Genomic DNA, 19046 nt, shown 5'->3' with positions numbered 1-19046 from the left:
CCCTATTCCTCCTGTCTGTCCTTTGTGATTATCTACCCACCCTGGTGCCTGCTTATCCCCTATCTGTTGGTCTGCTGCTCATTATTCATACTTCTGGTTTCCCTCAAGTGTAGGTTTTGGATTTTGTGTACTATGGATTTTTCCTTAGCCCAATAAAGGCTTTCCTTTTGCTGTTTATTTCCCTGCCTTGGTCATTTGTGTCCTCTCCACCTCCACCACACCTGACAAAACTGTTAAATCACTGTCTTTTACTGTTAGCTTCTACTGCTAATAATAATACAAAGAAGAAATTGTCAGTTAAATTCTGACTTTTTATTTAGTATATACTTCATGTATGTATTTATTTTACAAATTAATGACAGATGCACCAGGGGAAACCATCTGCCTTTCCTCCTGTTGTGGGAGCAGGTATCCAGATACAGTTACTGTACATGTCAGTTATGAAGGTCTATGCGTTGGATTTAGTCTAGTGTCAGATGAGCTCGGGCATGCCAAGCATGTTGGCTCATGTTTATTTTACATCCATGGAGCCATCACAGACGTCTCCTTCTGCACCTGCTGAGAACACAAGAATGCAGGGTTAACTCAGAAGCAGATGTGTGTTGCTGTGGTTTGGTGTTTGATTTAAAGAAAATGTGAAAAAGCTTTGATTGTGTACAATCACATTTCCATAAAGTTGGGACACTGGGAAGAATAAAAATGGAATGCAGTCACATAAAGCACACCTAATTAAATATAGAAGAACAATTTAAAAAACATAAAGTGTTTATTATGGCTTCTTCTTTGCCTGATAACATGTGATTTCTGGAAGTGTTCCTGAGCACATGCTGTGATTTGCATGACAGATTCTTTCCTGTTTTTAAAGCATTGCCACCTGAGGGTCCAAAGATGCTATATTGATTTTCAGCATTGTCCCTTGCACACAGAGATTTTTCCCAATTCCCTGATCTGTTGATGATATTATGTACTGTAGATGATGAGATATTTAAACCCTTCAAAGTTTTATATTGAGGAACATGATTCTGATATTATTCAACAATTTGTAGGGGCAATGTTTTGCAGACTGGTGAAATTCCGTCTTCTAAATGCTCTTTTTATGCCCAATGGTCTTGCCAAATAACCTCATTAGTTGCTAAATTTTCCTCCAGCTGTTCCTTTCTAGTACCTCTTACGTTTCAAGCCTTTTGTTGCCCTCTAACCTCTGCTCTAACCTAAATGCATCCAATTAAACCATTTTATATATATATATATTCAAAAGCAGAAGAACAGAAATAAATCCAGATATGGGGATAGGGGTAAAACAAATTCAACATCAGAATTATGCTCATAACTTTTGAGATTTTGGTGCGAATCTTCACTCCAATTGCAGAAGCATTACTGTACGACTATCCAGGTAAAGGACTTTGGCATACTTATTAACGAGTGATATGTGTGTATTTCTCCACTAAAAATGCAGTTATTTAATCTTGTATTCATTTAACATTGAACATCATCATGCAGTCTCATTCATTCACTTATGCAACGATTAACAATGATATTGCTGATAGTTATTGACTGCATGTTTTTTCATTTTTCTGTTCATTTTTTGGTATTTGGGGTTTTTTGGGTGTCAGGATATATTCACTCTCCATTCTGCGGAGGATAAGAGCCTATAGATGGGTGGGTGAACAAAAATTTATATGTGTTTACCTTGTTTAGCTCTGGAAAAAGTTCCTGAATGACGATGTCCAGCAGCACATATGTCAGCTGAGGAAGGCAAAGCAAAAAAGGTAGGAACAAGATGAGAAGCATTAAGGTCAGTCGTGTTTAAATAAAGATGGAAACACAACCAATATGCAGAACGGCAGAGGAAACTGTGTTTCAGCAAACTGCATGTTACATTGCGTACCTATTATAAGGTGCGAATGTTACATTCAGAGGTACCCCAAGTCAATTTCATTCATATACCCATCTGTCATATACTAGCACAGCTTTTTTTTCATGTCCTATCACGTTTCCTATCAGCGAAGTGCAAACATTCTGAGAAAGCAGCGAGTGTGTCCTCGCTGTTTGTGCGTGTCTGTCCTTGTACCTGTTTGTTGAGCACTGGCTGCTGTAGTCCATCAAAGAGGAGACGCACTCCTTCATACTTGGCCTCTTCTCCGATACATTTCCCCAGAAAGTCTGAAGATAAATCAAGGACAAGCCCCCAGGCGGCAATTTAAAACTCACCACTTGTCTTGTAGGTTTAGATGCCGACTACAAGTGGTCCATAAATTACAAAAGGCGACTTGGAAGAACTAAATAAATACCTGGAATATAGCTCATCATCTCCTCGAACGTCTTCTTTGCTCTCCTCTGCTTGTCTTGGGCGGGGCGAGGCGGGCTGCTTTCACAGAAAACTGAGTCTATGAGGGCAAAGATTCACTGCATGATTTCACCTCTGTTAGATTGTATTGTTTATTGTCATTTATGCTTAGAAATATTTAACCATATATGCTTAGAGGTGTATAATCGATTGTGTAGTGATAGGATGTGTGATCCTTAATAGTCTGCAAAGGCTTTGTGTGCATTCCAGAGTGTTCTGGCATTCACACCCACATTCTGGGAGCATGGGAGAGGGCATACCTTCTCTTATTGTTTTATGGCAGGATAAACGTATCTATATCTGTTTTAGTCTACGTGCCTTTTGTTTAGATGAACTGCTGGACTTCCAGACCAGCCGGTTTAGGGAAGTCATTTATGGGGTCACACTCTGACCCCCCCCCCACACACACACACACACACACACACACACACAACGCACAGGCAAGGTACTCTTTGTATGTAGACGTCATATGTTAATGAACCTATGTATATTCATGTAACCTCAATAAAAGAGCAGTGTTACGGGAGAGCGGACGAGAGCAACTGGGGTCAAGCGAAGGAACGGCGTTTGTCCGGTTCTCTCCCGTGCACGAGAAACATGAAGAACTTTGCCTACTCGTGTCTTGCTTTGCTGTGTAATTACATTGTCTTCAACGTTTCAGCAAATAGGTTTAAGCTACAAACCTATCAACCTCACTTAGTTTGTTTGTTTAAAGTTCGAGATTCTCACAAACACGCAGACTCTCTTCGGTTCCTTGGCCGTGTACCTCTAAGCAGGGTGATGAGCGAGACTAGCCGGTGCTCCTGGACCACTTGGTTGAGTTTGTACTGAAGATAATAATCTGTGTAGGCCTCCAGTGTGTTCTTGAACAGGATCCTGCCACCCATTAGCAGGTGGTGCAACCAATCAGGGACACGAAAGACGACTCTGCCTAAAAATCAAGAAGAAGAGAGAGAGCACTGATCACCTACATGACCTATCTTTTTAATATACACCAGTCAGGTACAGCATTATGACCATCTGTCTGATATTGTGTTGCTCGCAGCACTTAAACAATCAAAGCATAGACGCTCGTACCAACAAGTCCTATAAGCTGCGAGGTGAAGCCTCCATGGACTGGAGCACATCCCACAGATGCTCAACTGGACTTACATCTGGGGAATTTAGAGGCCAATTCATCACCTCAAACTTCTATACTATACATTTTTCACAGCCGTCAGGGAATACAGTTTCCACACATGTCAAAGTAATATCCACAGCAATGGCAGGACCCAAGGTCTCTCAGCAGAACACTGCCCAAAGCACCACACTGCTTCTGCGAGTTTATACTTGCCTTCTTGCCATAGTGCATCCTGGTGTCCGGTGTTCCCCAGAGAAGCTTCACACATGCACGTGATGTGACAGAAAATGTAATTCGTCAGACCACGCCGTCTTCTTCTTACTCCATGGTCCAGTTCTGATCCTCACATGCCCATTGTTGGCACTTTCAGCACTGTACAGGGGTCAGCATGGGCTCCCTGACTGGTCTGCAGCTATGCAGATGCATACACAACAAACTGCAATACTCTGCGTGTTCTTACACATTTCTATCACAACCAGCAGTAACTGTTTCTGCAATTCCAGCTACAGTAGTTCATCTTTGCTCCCCATCAATGGGCCAATGAGCCATGACCCTGTTGCTGACTCACTACTGTTCCTTCCTTCACTGCTTTTGATGAGTATTGAGCGATTCAGACCAGGAACACACCACGAGCTGCAGTTTTGGAGATGCTCCGACCCAGCTGTCTAGCCATCACATTCTGGCCCTTGTCAAACTTTCTCAAATCCTTACGCTTGCCCATTTTTCCTCCTTCTAACACATCGACTTCCAGGACAAAATGTTCACTCACTGTAATTGACGTCACCTGTCAGTGGTCATCGTTATGCCCTATCAGTGTAAACTGTGTGTTTTACAATCTCTCTTTCCTCATCCCCTATTTGCCGACCTTATGGTTTCTCATTTGGTGTAAACTTAACACTGTGGACATTTTTCAATTATTTGACCTAATATTTCTTTTTTAGCAGCATGCACTTTCAGCCATATGTTTCATGGTTCTAGCGTCTGTCAGCTACACAGACCAAGACGGATGAAAGAATAAGACAAGCGGTGGAAATGGGCTTCCTCTGAAGGAAACGAGGAGAGATAAGAAGAGGAGCTCAGTCATTCAAGAGGGAGTCAGAGTAGAGACGCTGCTTCTCTGCATCAAATGGAAGTAGTTGAGGTGGATATTGTGTCTCTCAGCTGGTTTGGAAATGTCCCTGTGCCTTCAGGGAGACGCCGAGAGAGGGTATCTCTGCTGTGGCACAACCCAGAAGTGGTTTCACAGCAGATCCACAAATGGCACATGTGGAGTATTTCACTTTAGTATTTTACCTCGCAAAACAAGTCCTTTCTGAAACACTTTCCAATAACATTTCAACCCGGTACAAATCTATCCACATCCTATGTTTAAGCATGGAAAGGAAACATCATAAATTGTGTCTGCAGAACAGACTGCAAAAAAACCCCCAAACCTCTACTTACCAACATACATCAAGTAGTCATAGACCCCTTCAATGGTGATCATTTCCATGAAGTAGTTCTGATTGTGTCTCTTCTCTGTCATCTCTGATCGGTTGGCATTGTTTTTGAAGAGGTCATTGAAGAGCTGGGGGTGAGACACTTGCGTCAGATTTTAAGACTGAAGCTCTTTCAAACACCCACTGTCTCTATCTGAGAGCATTTCCAGTTATGAGTGACTCACAAAACTCTGGCAAAGTAAATATGTAACGTCCCTATTCTTTTAGGAATATATTCAGATTTTATGTTAAGTTAAGTGGACGTGTTTGTTTAAGCACCACTTGCAAAAAGCTGTTATGATCTCATCAGTTCAGCCACTGGCAAGTTCTCAGATTAAATGCCCGAGGCCTTTCTTGGCAATGTCAGACCACATTTAAATTTTGTGAAGTGCTACTTCACAAAATTTGTTGCAAAAATAGCGCATGTGCTGATGTTTTATTCTATTGTGTCTGTAATACTAGAATCACCATTGGCTGATTTTAATCCCATTAAACTTCCTTTTAATTCAAGACAGAGGAATCTAATAAACACTAGAGGAAACAAAATATCAGCATAAACAGTTCCATCAATAGTCAATAAAAATCACTGTCTTTGCTTTAAAAACTTTATTTAGGGGATTATTTAATCCCCTGCTCAATTTGTAAGTTTGCTACAGGGGTAAGAAGTTGCTTGTAGTTGGCACCAGGTTTGCACACATCTCAGGAGGGACTTTGGCCCACTCATCTTTACAGAAATTCTAAATCCTTCACTTTTATTGGCTGCTGCTTGGCAACTCAAAGCTTCAGCTCCCTCTATGGATTTTCTATAAGACTAAAGTCTACAGACCAGCTAAGCCACTCCATGACCCTAATGTGCTTCTTCTTTAGCTGCTCTTTTGGCGCCTTGCTGGTATGTCTTGGGTCACTGTGTTGCTAGAAGATGACGACGACCCATCTTCAGTGTTCAGGTTGCGGGAAGCAGGTTCTTGTCCAAGCGTGGCCACGTTCATTGGACCCTCAGTGCGGTGAAGACATCCTGTACCCTTAGCAGGAAAACAGCCCCAAAGTATAATGTTTACACTCCATGCTTGACTGTGGGAAATATGGTGGAGGCTTTAGGTCATACTCAGCATTTCTCTTCCTCCAAACACAGTTGATGCCAAAGAGCTTGATTTTGGTTTTATCTTCCAACAGCACTTTCTCCCAACACTCTTCTGAATCATTTTAATGTTCACTGGAAACTTAAGACAGGCTTGTAACTTCTTGAGTGGGGGGACCTTGCAAGAACTACAAGATTTCAATCCATTACGGCGTAGTGTGCTACCAATGTTGTTTTTGTTGACTGTGGTCCCTACTGCCTTCATTAACAAGCTCCTCCCATGTAGGTTGGGACTGATCTACCACCACTCTCATGATCCTCACATCATGAGGCAAGATCTTTCATGGAGCTCCAGACCGAGGGTGATTGATGGTCTTTTTATTTTTATTCTGAACAATCGCACCGGCAGTTGCCACTTCCTTCCACCAAGCTTCCTGCTGATGGTCTTGTAGCTCATTTCAGCCTTATGCAAGTTGACAATCTTGTCCTTGACATCCTTTGACAGCCTTTTTATGTCTTGCCCATTGTGATGGAAATCCATTCGGTTGGCATTTGTGCTTTATATACATAAGTTGAGATCAGAAGTCTCGACAATTGATTTTAATCTGTGTGCCACAAGAGCAGGCAGCCAATCTCTGGGAGGCAAAATTCTGTTTAGGTTGTAGGGGATCAAATACTTTCTCCACTCAACGACATGCAAATCAGTTCATAACTGTTATGCACTATGTTTTTTTCTGGATTTTTGATCAATTTTCTGTCTCGCTCCATTAAAAAGAAATTACCATAATAATTAGAGACTGATTTGTTTCTTTGTAAGTGAGCAAACTCACCAATTCAGCAGAGGCTCTAATAATCTAATTATTTCCCCACTGTATATCTGTAAAGCTCAGCTGCCTTGTGGACTTTTGATCAGACAGTTGTAACAGGAACAATTAATTGCAACTGAGCCTTAGGGAGGACTCTACCAGTACTCAGGATTCTCCTCAGGCTACTCTTTTAAACAATGCAGACAGTCTAAAAGCTATAAAGCCTCACTTGCCAACCTTTTTGTCATTCTCTGAGGTGGGACTCAGGATAGTGAGCTCAGGTCGGCTGGGTTTGGGTTTGGGAGATTCACAGGAATTGAAGAAGGACTGGATGAAAGGTTCCAGGTGCTGCCCTTTCTGCCATAAAAAAAGCACACGTGCAAAATGTATATTGGGTAGTTATGGTTTCAAAAACACAAAGCTGACATTTAAAAACATCTGTATTGTGAAAGATGAGACACAAAGCACATCCTACATATTGTGTCCCAGAATAAATGCATTTCTCACCTCTTTTATCAGTTTGCTGGGGACCGACTTAATGATTTTACCTGTGAAAAATAAAAAACCTTATCTCAGTGATGTATGCTTCTGTCACGTTGTGCCTCTTTTCCAGACACATCTCTTCTCATCCAACCCAAGGTCAGCCTGATCAAACATTTCCACAGGCTGTTTAAACATCATCTATTTTGCACATTTGTTTAAACAAAGCGTCTGTCACATTCTCTGCAGCCAGGTCAGAGAGAATGTGCCTCATACTGTACCGAGGTTCACGTCAGGTAACATCCTGTCCAGGAACTGAGACTCCATGCTATGAGGAGACAGGAAGTCGGCCAGTAGCTGGCTGTTGCTCAGCTCTGGGTGCTGCAGGAGTTTCTGCAAAGTAAACAGATAATGAAAACACAGATTTGTTCTGTAGCTGAAAATCAATCACAGGACTGCAGATTTATTGTGTATGATCAAATGTAAGCAGATACAAGTGCTTTACTCGTTTTTAGAACAAAGCAGACTGTGGATTTTCAAGGGCTTTATGTGGGTTTTTCTTCTTATAAAGCCTCCCAACCAAGTTTGGATTAGTGCTTACTACTTTCCACAGAACATTGCAACTTTTTAAATTAATTCCCAAGCTTTCAAAGCAGCCTCTTGGTGTGCCTTGAAAAAACTTATTTCAAGGTAAGTAATCCATCACAGTGAACACTTTTACTGCTTTTTGTGTTGTCTCTTGTGATTCTGTACTGATGGTCCTCCAGGTGGGGACCATTTAAAAATCTTTCCTTGCCGAGTTTTGTCATTTTTCTCTATAAATGTTCAACAGTTAAGACTCAAATTTTATTCCTTGAAGTGTTTAAGGACCTTGGCAGCAACTGCAGAGACTGAATTGTGTTTTATTCAGTTTTTTCCTCTGTGTTTTTGAAAAGCTGCTCTTAGAATCACCAAATGAAGCAACGACAAAGATATTTTTCTCTCTTTACAAGAAGTGACTCAACCACTGACTAAGACTGATTAAGATGACTTTAAATGTTTCTTTTTTTCTGAAACCTAATTTGAAGTATTCTTGATAAACGCATACGCACAGAAAACTACACCCAAAAACCTTTCAACAATGTGTGTGTGTGCGTACGTATTTCAAGCTAATTTGTTCGTAACCTTCTCACCAACCGCCTCCCCTCAAAGTCATTTTCTTAGTTTTTATTATTTAGTTATTTGAAGACGTTTTCACAGTACAAACCATGATTCAGCAACTTTTAGAATCACCTCTAGCAGCAATAAGTTGAAGTAAACATTTTCTGTATTTTTTTTTTATTTATTTGAGGTTCGTTTTAAAATTACACTTGATGCCCCCAGGTTATATTCATCAATTTTACTATATTTACTCCAAACATCTTATATTAGGAGAATATTCTTTTAATTAATACTAGAAAGTCATCAGGTTCCAATATATATTTTGCAGAAAATGCATAAACTAAATGCATAGTGCTAAATGTCAGGTTTTGCTATTAAAATTAACAATAGGATGCACATTTTTGTATATTATGTTTATGATTATTAGGGTTGGGTACATGTAGACATAAATATATACATACACTACAATCATCATAGTACGATTATATAAAGAAATTATAGAGCAAAATGTTAAAAGTGTAGCTACACAGTAATTACTTAAAGCATGAAACTTTTAAAAGTGATTATTGTAGCTGATCAAAACCTGTTATATTGCCTAGGTACAGTATATATTACACCTATCTAAATGCTACCTCATTAAAAAAGCATTTGCATTTCAACATCAGAGATGGTCACACTTGCATGATCCTTTCATCAAGTGCATTTGATTGGACTATTATTAGCATCATAATTTCTATGGAAGCAGTAAGGTTGTACTCAATGTTTCACAGCACTTCATGGAGTCCTTTGAAAACTTTCTTTTTCACATGACTGAGTATCGTGCCTAGTGCAATTCAGAAGAAAAGGCCAAGAGAAGCGCAGATATCTACCTGAAGATATTCCTGAAATTCCTCCCTCTTCGATGTCAGAAATTCGTAATTCTTGGGACCAATTATTCTCTTTGAGGGCAGCTGCGCATCTGGAAATGAGCCTGCAAATGGTGTAAGATTTCACAAAGACAAGTGTTAAAAATGTGTCTCTCTTTAACTGGAACATAACAGCCGTGTAGTTTCCAAGTCCCCAAATAAGGCAACAGGCCCATTCAATGTTCTTCGCTTCTAAAATGTAAGTTTACTTGGAAGTAATAATCTGGGATTTTTCTGTGGAGTCGACGACGTCATTTTCATGGGAAAATTCCTTCCTGATGGCCTTGAATGAAAAACAGAGCAGTGCACAGGTGCTCTAAATTAGCATTATGTAGAAAACCTACCATGAAACTCGGTGAGCTTTGACTCTAGGACATAGAACTCCAAATATCTCCTGTACACAGACCAGTGCTCAGTCTCATGTCCGACTGCAGAGAGTAAAACAACAAGGTTTAATTAATGACCCCAAACCAAAACAGCTCGTCACACTAGTTAATGGTTACCTAATAGTATTACAGATTATTTACAAGTACGCTTTAATGAAGGTCCGCACAGCCTCACCTGCCTTCCGGTCATTGCGCTCTACATCAATACAAAACACTGGAATGCGCTCCCTCTTTACGTCGTCATCGTAGAAATCAATGTACGGGATTGTGATGTTCCAGGCTGAGAGGTTTCGCGGGGTGCTCGGGGTGGAGGCCGCCTCCATAGGGGGGTCATCTTCCAGCACCATCATGGCTTCCTCCACCTTGAATAGAAGGAAGTGAGAGTGGTTGAGGTCAAGGCTTTGCAGAGTACACGATAGATGAACAACACGACCACTTTTATGCTGCAAAACACACAAAGGTAGAGGCCTGACTTTGTGTATGGTTTTTTTTTTACCTTAACCATATAATCTACTCCTATCAAAATTACTATTAAATTGAACAGCAAATGCGAAGATCAGGGACAACTAAACAAAAAAAAGGTGACTGAGACCTGACCACAAGTAAGGGAAGTGCAACGTATACACAGGATATCCCTTTACAATAAATGCCGAACAAGGAATTAACAGAGTGAAGACAGTAAAGTGCTGTAACAGACTGTGTTTGAAGTCACATCAATATAAATTTACAAAAGCTCTTAAACTAGCGGATTTTCATTCATCTGACACTCTTTTTTTTAAATTTCTTTCATTTAAGGTGGATATTTAGTCATTTTCGCAGGTCATCTTTGTGGTTTCACAGGGAAACTCTTGCTCTTTAAAATCAACACTATCTACTGTAAAACAGGCAAATTCATGGACTCCACCTCAGAAAACGCCAGAACCCAAACGTTGGATTTAAATATTGGAAAAATAGACAGATATTTTATTATGCCTGAAGAGATCAGCAAAAAACAAGCTTTGTCAAACTCGGCAGAGTCTGCAAATTGCACTGAAAACCTTGAAGATTTGCCCATAAGGTAGAATTAATAGACTCTGTGGCTTTGTTTTCTTTACTCACCAGCGCCCCCATGTGGGAATCACTTCAGGAGACCCTCAATATGACTTGAAGACTCTGTTTGCAGTTACTTCTAATAAATTTGACACGCTGCTTTAAATTTGACATGCAGTTTAACCCTAAAAAGCAACTATCACCACGTGAGCATTATTTTATACACTATCATCATCTTATAATGAATGTTTAGGGCACTTTTAGATGTGCCTTACCATATCATCCTCCCCCTCTACCAGCCCATAGGATGGCAGCATGGCTCCTTCCATCGTTGTGCTCTTGAACACTCCTTTGATCTTACTGCCAATGCGGCTAATCCCAAAGGACTCGCCCCTCTTAGACGTACTCCTGCAGTTCAAACAAGGAGGCTATTAAACACGGAGCAAAGGAGGAGATGCGCTTGGCTTCAGCAAAGCGCATGCAGCTTCAGAGAGGTGACAGAGCAGGGACTGTAGGGAAGAAGAAGCAGCTTACTGTATCTGTATCATGGGAGGTAAAAGCTAATCTAGCCAAACCAATGAGAACGTTTAACTTCACAGTCAACAATAATCAACACAATAAAATGCCTGCGTTATTGGTAAAGCGCTGCAGAGCCACAAAAAACACACACACACACACACACACAACAAAGCACTGAGCAGTGATGAACAGATGTGAAGCTTGGAGGGGATATTTTCAGGGTGTAAAAAATGCTGATGATGATCAGTTACCTGACAACCGATAAAAAGCACACAACATCACAGTTGCTCTGTGTGAGTGCCGGTTTGCTCACGTAAAATAAAAATCACCACATGACGCACAGAGATACGCCTACTACACAAGAAGCCGAGCACAGAAAAAGTGGCTGCGGTGTCAAAAACAAGACTGGAGGAAACAAAACGACAAATTAAAACAGGATCCCGTGCATAGACCCCACCATGCAGGCGTCCGGCTGGGACTGGGGTCACATGGGTGTGAAACTGGATAGCATGACATCACACTGAGCGACCTGTGACAGACAGATGGACCCTGACTTACTTGGGTGATGAGTGGCGGTGGGATAGCGAGCCATATGGGAAGTTTGTGAACGTGGACTGGGCATGGAGGGAGTTACAAGATGCAGGTGAAGAGCTGCCAGAGGCGGTGAACAGTGAGGACGGGGACTCGGGGCTCCAGTCCCAGGAGCTATAAGCAGAACAGGGTCACATCCCCACGGGCAAGAGGAGGGAGCGGATCGTGGATCATACCAGGGCAGGCAGTATGGTGGTCACAGAATCAGAGTGGACATACGGTCACAGACACAGGCACGATGGTGGAAATACACAGATGGGCGTAATGGGCAGACAAACGGGCAGAGGTGGAGAAGGTTTCTTAATCGCAGGTATGGAGGAAGGTTAGCCTCGAAACTGGTCACATGTGATTGTGGGCTGCGAAAGCAATTATATGCTATCCCAGCTATCATTTTGAGTGGCGTAATTTATGCTGCTTTGGAAACTGCCTTTATAACAAGTTTGCTTTCAGGTGTTGGAAATGAAACAGAAAATGAGTTTTCCTTCATTTTAATTCTCTCAATTTGGATATAATGCTTTTATTAGCTTTATCTGCTCATAGGCTTACTGGTGACACATGCTATGATTAGCTCATAAAGGTCAGTTTACTCAGTGTTCTCTCTTTTTGCAGCTACAGCACACTCACCAAATAAAACATGTATTTAGGGGTGAAATGAGATGAGTGCTAAAAGATTATATATCATTATCGCAGTATCAGCTAGTGCTTATGAAACTGAAGCCCTCCTTGACGGCTCGGGCCCAGGCAGGGCACAGTGATTCTGTTAAAAAAAAAAAGGCAGCACATCTTTAATCTTAAGTATGAAGTGTCTTTTGGAACCTTGCGTGCAGCACTACTCAGCCAGCCACTGTTCTGATCAGCACACTGACGACTTGTACTCACCGAATGTCATCCAAACTGACGCTATTTCTGGAACAATATGCACAAGGAGTTAGTGGCTGGGCCGCGTGGCCACGTACACACCACACCCCGTGATAGAAAACATGACAGTCGATCCATGGCTTCAGCTCAGTTACAGCTATACTGCAGTGGTCTAATATAACTTGCATTACAAGAAAATGGGTTGCTTCTATACAGCTTGGTTACAGTTATGTTTATGTGTGACGCAGCTGGCTCATAGCATATCCAGGGACAGGGATTTATGTATGTTTAATAGGGAAACCAGGAAAACTGGACGTGGAAGAAAACACAGAAATTTACTGTGTGTCTAAAATCTTAGTTAACAGTGAATTTGTGTTTGCGCTGTTTTCTGTTTCTATATTTTCTGAAAGTCCACCTGTGCATCATTATGCTAAACTTTTATGCTGTTACACACAAACATAAAGTGAAACCTACCTGCTCATTTTGGAATTTCTGGCAGGGGACTCGGCCCCTCTGAGAAGCTGCCGAAAGTACTGTGGAAAAAAGGTCACGGGAATCAAACAACACATATGGAAAATCTGGTACAGTATGCAAGCTAAACTCAAGGAACATGCCATATCTATTGACCTCTTAATGCCTAAACAATAATAACCACTGATGCCCAGTTTATTTGGGAGCAAGAACAGGGGTGGCAACTAAGTAGAAAATAACCTCGCATTGTTATCCAGACACTATTCACACAGGGCTATGGCCTGCTCTGAACAATGGCTGAGCTCTGGTCCACCCAGCTGAATTCAATGAAATTGCTTCTGAGGGGTGAAATTCAGCTTGGCAGTTTGGCATAATGCCAGCGCCGGCTCATTGGCCGGTTGCGCGTCTGATATTGATGACAGGGCCGATAGCGGTTGGTAGCTGGGGGGATGGAAAAATGGGTCTGAGTCAACAAATTCCAGTTGAGTTTGAGTTTAAGCATTTTACAGATATAGTTTTGGTACATCTGAGACAATAAAAATACTAAATTTAAGGAATGATCATTCAGTCTCAACTTAAAGACCCATAATTTAGACAGGAAAATGCTTAAATCTGGAAATCAAGCTGGGTGACAATAGGCTTAGTGGTTTCTATTGAGGTGTGGGCGCTAACCTCATCGCTGTGGCAGAACATGGGGGTGAAAACATTCTCCAGAAGAGAGAGGACGTGCTCGTAGGCTTCAAACAAGCACCTCATGGTCTGCAGTTTCACCACCTCCCCATAAGGACCCTCAGCAACTAGGACGTTCAACAAAAACACACAAGCGAGTTAGAATACTACACAGCATGCATACTCATTAAGGCACACCTAGGATGTTTAAGACACTTTAACTTCGATAATGACTCCTGTCACATACTGTTGCGTATTTCTTCCACTATAAAGGGGTCAAAGCGGATTTTGTCAACACTCTCGTCCAAGCAATAGGTCTCGTAGATCTTCTTCACTTCCTTATGGAGCATCATCTTCTCTGAATCCAACAGCTCAGGGCACAGAATCCTGTCGTTGAACTCCTCTGAGAAGTTAAGAGAGTCAGACATCAATACGTCACAGTGATAGGTTAACTCTGCCACCCATGAGTGGTAATTTTTCCTGATAATTTCAGATGGGGTGATGAAAAGCTGTTGACTGACAGAACTGAGTAATTAAGGTAACAACAACGATTAACAACTACTAACAATTTAGAGAAAAAACTGAATACTTGCCAACTGCGAGACAGAATTGGAGGACATGGACAGCGCCTTCTTGCTTTAGGAAGTTCATAAAGCGAAAGAGAAGGTCTTGCTGTTCTCGAATTTCCTTCAACTCCAGCTTTAGCACCTGATACAAAGGCAGGAAAAAATGGATTAATATACTCTATAAAGCATTGCCTGCTATATTCCTCCTGCTTCTATTAGGCTTACGCTGTCCCATATACCAGCTACACATTGTCACTAGGTTTTTGCTTAATGCCAGATGGCTTTTGTTTCAAAGACGGCTTGCAGTTGAATTTTTGTAGGTTTTTAATGAATTACTTCACTCTCCTAGATGAAAGCAAACACTTACTGAGGGCTTTTTGCTGCGAGTATCAGAGTACTTTTGTAGGAAAGGAACCAGTGTTGAAGTGGGCTCTGTGGCTTCTTCAGGCTGGAGTGAACAAGTCGGGAAAAATTAAATACACGTTTAAAATTCACAGAAGATACACTCACCCTTCATTCTGTTAGGTATGCCTATGCCAGTTCGGAAGAAGAATCAGAACGGAGAAGAAAGGAGATTTAAGTGGATTTCTATGTGGCATGGTTGCTAGTGCTAATACAGGCTGGGCTGAGTATTTCAGAAACTGCTGATCTACTGGGATTTACTCCACACATCCATCTCAAGAAAATGGTCTGAAAAAGAGAAAATATCCCATGAGCAGCAGTTCTCTACATGAAAATGCCTTGTGGACGTCACAGGTCAGAAGACAGTGGCCAGACTTCTGGCTGCTTTGAGCAGACAGGATAGGAGGGCGACAGTAACTCAAATAACCACTCATTATAACCAGGGTATCCAAAACAGCATCTCTGAATGCACAACATGTTGAACACTGAATCAGATGGGCTACAGCAACAGAGGACCACACAAAGATTCACCAAAATTGGACAACAGGAGATTCAAAAGACATTATCTGGTCTGAGTCTGAATTTCTGCTGCGACACTTAAAGGGAAGGGTCAGAATTTAATGTAAAGAGCATGAAAGCATGGATGCATCCTGCCTTATACCAATAACTCAGACAGGTGGTGCTGGTGTAATGGTGTGGGGATATTTTCTTGACACACACTGAGTACTGCTGCTGACCATGTCCATCTTTAATAACCCAGCCAACAAACCTGCTTTATGCCACAAAAATTTGAGTTCAGAAAGCAAAAGATCGACCTGACTTGTTACTAGAAAGGTGAACCAAACAGAGTGACTGGTGAGTGTAAATGACAGCCAGTTACAGTCCAGTATATACTTACAGGTGAGTTGTCAATGAATATCAAAATTAAATGATTCGCTGTGTCCTGAATTAAAAAAAAAACCACACAAAAAAGCAGTCAGTAAGTTTCAAACTCAAGTGTAGCGCTGTAAGTAATGTTTTGATTTGTCTTTTATTTGCATTCTCATAATACTGCACATTAGCACTGGTTAAAGGACTATAAAAGAAATATCCTGTTAGACTGGCAAAGACAAAGACACGTTCAAGGGAAAAAACAGCTTTGGATTTCTATTCTACACTCACAGGATCAGCCAAGTAGTCCATCGAAGGAAGGAAGACAGAACCAGCCAAAACCTCTCTTATCAGGAGTGTAAGAGATCTGAGAGAATGACGAGATATAGAAGCAGGAAGTAAGAGAATGAAGCAATAAAGAATCATGCTGTGCATTCCTGTTGTGACTTAATTGGGTAAATTTATGGTTGCAGTGCATGGGCTTTACTTCCAGAGCAGTCAGTTACCTGCAGTCTGTGGCCTTGGGTGGCAGGATGTAAGGGAACAGTATCTCAGTCAGCTTCCTGAGGTAGAGAAGTTCATCTCTGCGACTGCGAAGAGCCACGTGGAGATCAGGACCATATTCCTCCAGGGCAGCTTGTTGAAGATACTCTATGTTTTTTACTGAAAAGAAACCAAAAAACATTTTTATGATAAAAGAAATAAAAAACAAACTGCTCTGTGTGATTATATCTGCCATACCCTTCTGCCTTGCTTTGCTAATAATTTCAATGTGCTTCATGGAAACTTTAAGGAGCTTTTTTGTGATGAGAGATGCCACATCCACCTAAGAGAGAGAGACAAGTTTATTTAAAAATGATGAAGACCAGTTTAAAAAGTTTTTTGTCTTTATAGAGTCTAAGTTTCACCTTCTGAGTCCGACGAACCAGCACGGCTGCAAAGAAACGCAAGGTCACTCTCAGCTCGTCGACAAACGCCTCGTCGTCTGTGATGTCTCTGAAAGGAAAAAGAAATCTGTCCCCTCACTTCACAGGACACAACACAGTTTGAACTTCGGAGGAAGGATACAAGAAACTCTTACCTATACCAAGGATATACAAAATTTTCCAGAACAAGCTCTAGAATCTAAAATAAAAACAATAGATTTTATTGTGCCATAATTTGATAGATTAATTTAATGTTTATTTAAGAATAATGACGTGTGTAACAAATATGTCTATTACCTCTGAGAGTGAGGCATCCACTTTAGAAGGAATTTTCAGGTCAAGCCATGGCTGATAGTTTTCCAGTAACAGAGTCGGTCTATAAATATGAACGAAATTTTTTTTTAAAAAGGAATGAAATGGAAAAAATTCAGTATCATCAGCAGAGGAAGACAGAAGAATCCAGTCTGGCCACTAGATGGCATTGCTAAATCTCCCATGACCTAATAAGTAGGTAACTTATTGTTGTCAACCCAGTAATGAGGTTATATATATATATGTATAGCATACGTAGTAACACAGTGATATGGACTTGGTCACAGATAATCTGTAAACAACATCAGGCATTAAGCATTTATTATGCTAAATATATAACTGCTGCTGAAATAGTTATAAGGTTTCAATAAAACACAAGTCAGCTTCTGTCCAGTCTACGACCGTTGCACAACAGCATAACCACGTCACTCACCTGTGCCTTTTGCACTTGATTTTTCCACAAACAGCACAGCTGTGGCCCAGCGGAAACAGCTCCTGCTGGTACGACTACAAGATAAAGTCAACAGCAAAGATTATGAACTGCTGCTGCTTGCTTTTGTGCCTTTTTATTCATCATCATCAATGTATAAGTAAGCAATGGCATGCTTCCAACAAGTGATAGACATTACATATATTTCTATCAGTTGTGGCACTCAGAGTGTGGAGGCTGTATCCTCCTAATTTGTTCAGTTAAATTCTAACAGACCTTGATTCTTGGTTTAATGGAGACTAAGATGTTAGGCAGCAGAGACTCAGGCCCCAGGGAGCAGTAGAAAGTGACGACTCCAGCCAGGAACGACCAAAACACCATTATAATGTGAATATATCTGTAGTAAAAAGGAGGTGTGAGGTATAAATGAATAAAAACATGGTAAGCTATGAAGTGAAATTGAGTGGGCTGCAGGTTTGCCTATGTAGAGTGAACTAGTTACCTGTTCAAAAGCACAGTGGAGAGAAGCAGGACCAGCAGAAGGAAGCAGAACACTGGATATTGTCGACCAAGCTCTCTGAGCCGGTCCACCTTTACCCTGCGTCTTAATTTCTGCAGATAAGCCCGGATGCATCCCATCTTTGTCTGTCAGCATCCAGCCTACTGCATATTACTGTAAATAAATAAAGGTCGCATTACGAAGTGGCTGCAGGCTACAAATAAATAAGGGCGTGTAGCAGGAAGCAAGAGCTCCTTACTCAAAGTCACAGTATTTTATTTTATTTTATTTTTTTTAAATCTATCTATTCCGCTTAACATACGTATCAGGTTGCACTGATTTTAACATATCGACTCAAGCACTTACTGTAAGTGTACGGCGGACGATATGGGCCATTTTTCACTGTAGTTCAGGCGCGACACCATAATGAATTTGCAAAAACAAAATAAATACATAAGCAGGTTGCCTGTGTGCAGGATGAGCGCAGAGAGCAGAGCCGCGCACAGCTGTGAGCCACAGCAGGATTAGTGGCAGTTACACAGCATCATTCGTGCGTGGACCGTCCTAAAACTCTGATAGGTTGCCGTTTTGGTTAATGGCCGCGGTCCTGTCACGGGCATAGCTGTCCATTGAGCAGCAGCAGCAGCGGCGGTGGTTGGTGCCTCGGTTGTCAGCGCTGGAGACGTGTGATGTCACCTCCGCTGCGCTCCCAGCAGCAGTAGCTGCTACTGGCTCCTGTAGTTTAGCTCTGAGGTAACGGACGTGTCCCCCACATATTCCCCTTGAAATGAAACCCACGCCAAGGTGCCCGGATCAAGGAGACGAGTCCCGGAGCGGAGTAGTGCTCACTGGAGCGGCCATTATTTATATTATTGTCACATTTAACGGACTCGAAGCGAAGCACCATTGATTTGTGTGTGTGGTAAACAGCTTACAGTCGTACTTTGATCGAAGAAACTGCACAAGGGAACATGGGAAATTGCGTTTTTTAACGTGGACTTAAATTGGGTTAACCGGCAAATAGCCCTCCTACAGTAGCTCCATCACTCGCGATGACCTACTTTAAGTTAACTGACACAAAGGCGTTTAGAGCTTTTAACATCAGGCTGTAGATTACTGTAATAGTAACTATACTAACGCAGTATTGTTACATTTGACGACTCA

General features: G+C 41.5%; 1 protein-coding gene across 5 annotated transcripts; it reads right to left on the bottom strand.

Moving 5' to 3' along the window:
- Nucleotides 1-293: 293 nt before the first annotated feature.
- LOC113012742 (sorting nexin-14) lies at nucleotides 294-18842 on the bottom strand. 5 transcript variants are annotated; one of them, XM_026153054.1, is made up of 31 exons: nucleotides 18249-18842; nucleotides 17886-18056; nucleotides 17660-17780; nucleotides 17387-17460; nucleotides 16939-17017; nucleotides 16797-16840; nucleotides 16624-16711; nucleotides 16457-16541; nucleotides 16222-16378; nucleotides 16007-16082; nucleotides 15744-15788; nucleotides 14811-14891; nucleotides 14471-14585; nucleotides 14125-14280; nucleotides 13881-14005; nucleotides 13212-13270; nucleotides 12759-12785; nucleotides 11847-11993; nucleotides 11045-11177; nucleotides 9916-10102; nucleotides 9699-9782; nucleotides 9319-9419; nucleotides 7591-7702; nucleotides 7337-7377; nucleotides 7067-7186; nucleotides 4911-5034; nucleotides 3114-3278; nucleotides 2292-2387; nucleotides 2072-2163; nucleotides 1690-1746; nucleotides 294-555 (listed from the first exon to the last, which is right to left on the bottom strand). In XM_026153054.1, the coding sequence occupies exons 2-31, from the start codon at nucleotides 18020-18022 to the stop codon at nucleotides 517-519; spliced, it is 2967 nt and encodes a 988-aa protein (XP_026008839.1). In that variant the 5' UTR covers nucleotides 18023-18056; nucleotides 18249-18842; the 3' UTR covers nucleotides 294-516. The 5 variants fall into 5 exon arrangements, with proteins under 5 accessions (XP_026008839.1, XP_026008838.1, XP_026008842.1 ...); XM_026153053.1 differs by having other exon boundaries at nucleotides 294-558; nucleotides 18249-18841; XM_026153057.1 differs by lacking the exon at nucleotides 11847-11993 and having other exon boundaries at nucleotides 294-558; nucleotides 18249-18841.
- Nucleotides 18843-19046: the final 204 nt, after the last annotated feature.

This window comes from Astatotilapia calliptera, chromosome 19 (genome assembly GCF_900246225.1).
Source record: "Astatotilapia calliptera chromosome 19, fAstCal1.2, whole genome shotgun sequence".
In the NCBI taxonomy this organism is placed as follows: Eukaryota; Metazoa; Chordata; class Actinopteri; order Cichliformes; family Cichlidae; genus Astatotilapia; species Astatotilapia calliptera.
The sequence above is the reverse complement of the archived record's forward strand: the minus strand, read 5'-3'. Positions and strand labels throughout refer to the sequence as shown.

Bases quoted from the DNA above. Each gene is read 5' to 3' on its own strand.
- LOC113012742 (XM_026153053.1), bottom strand. From the start codon at position 18,022: ATGGGATGCATCCGGGCTTATCTGCAGAAATTAAGACGCAGGGTAAAG. The intron at 16,542-16,623 runs GTGAAACTTAGA...TCTCTCTCTTAG, and splicing joins TGGTTCGTCGGACTCAGAAG to GTGGATGTGGCATCTCTCAT. The intron at 16,379-16,456 runs GTATGGCAGATA...GTTTCTTTTCAG, and splicing joins TAGCAAAGCAAGGCAGAAGG to TAAAAAACATAGAGTATCTT.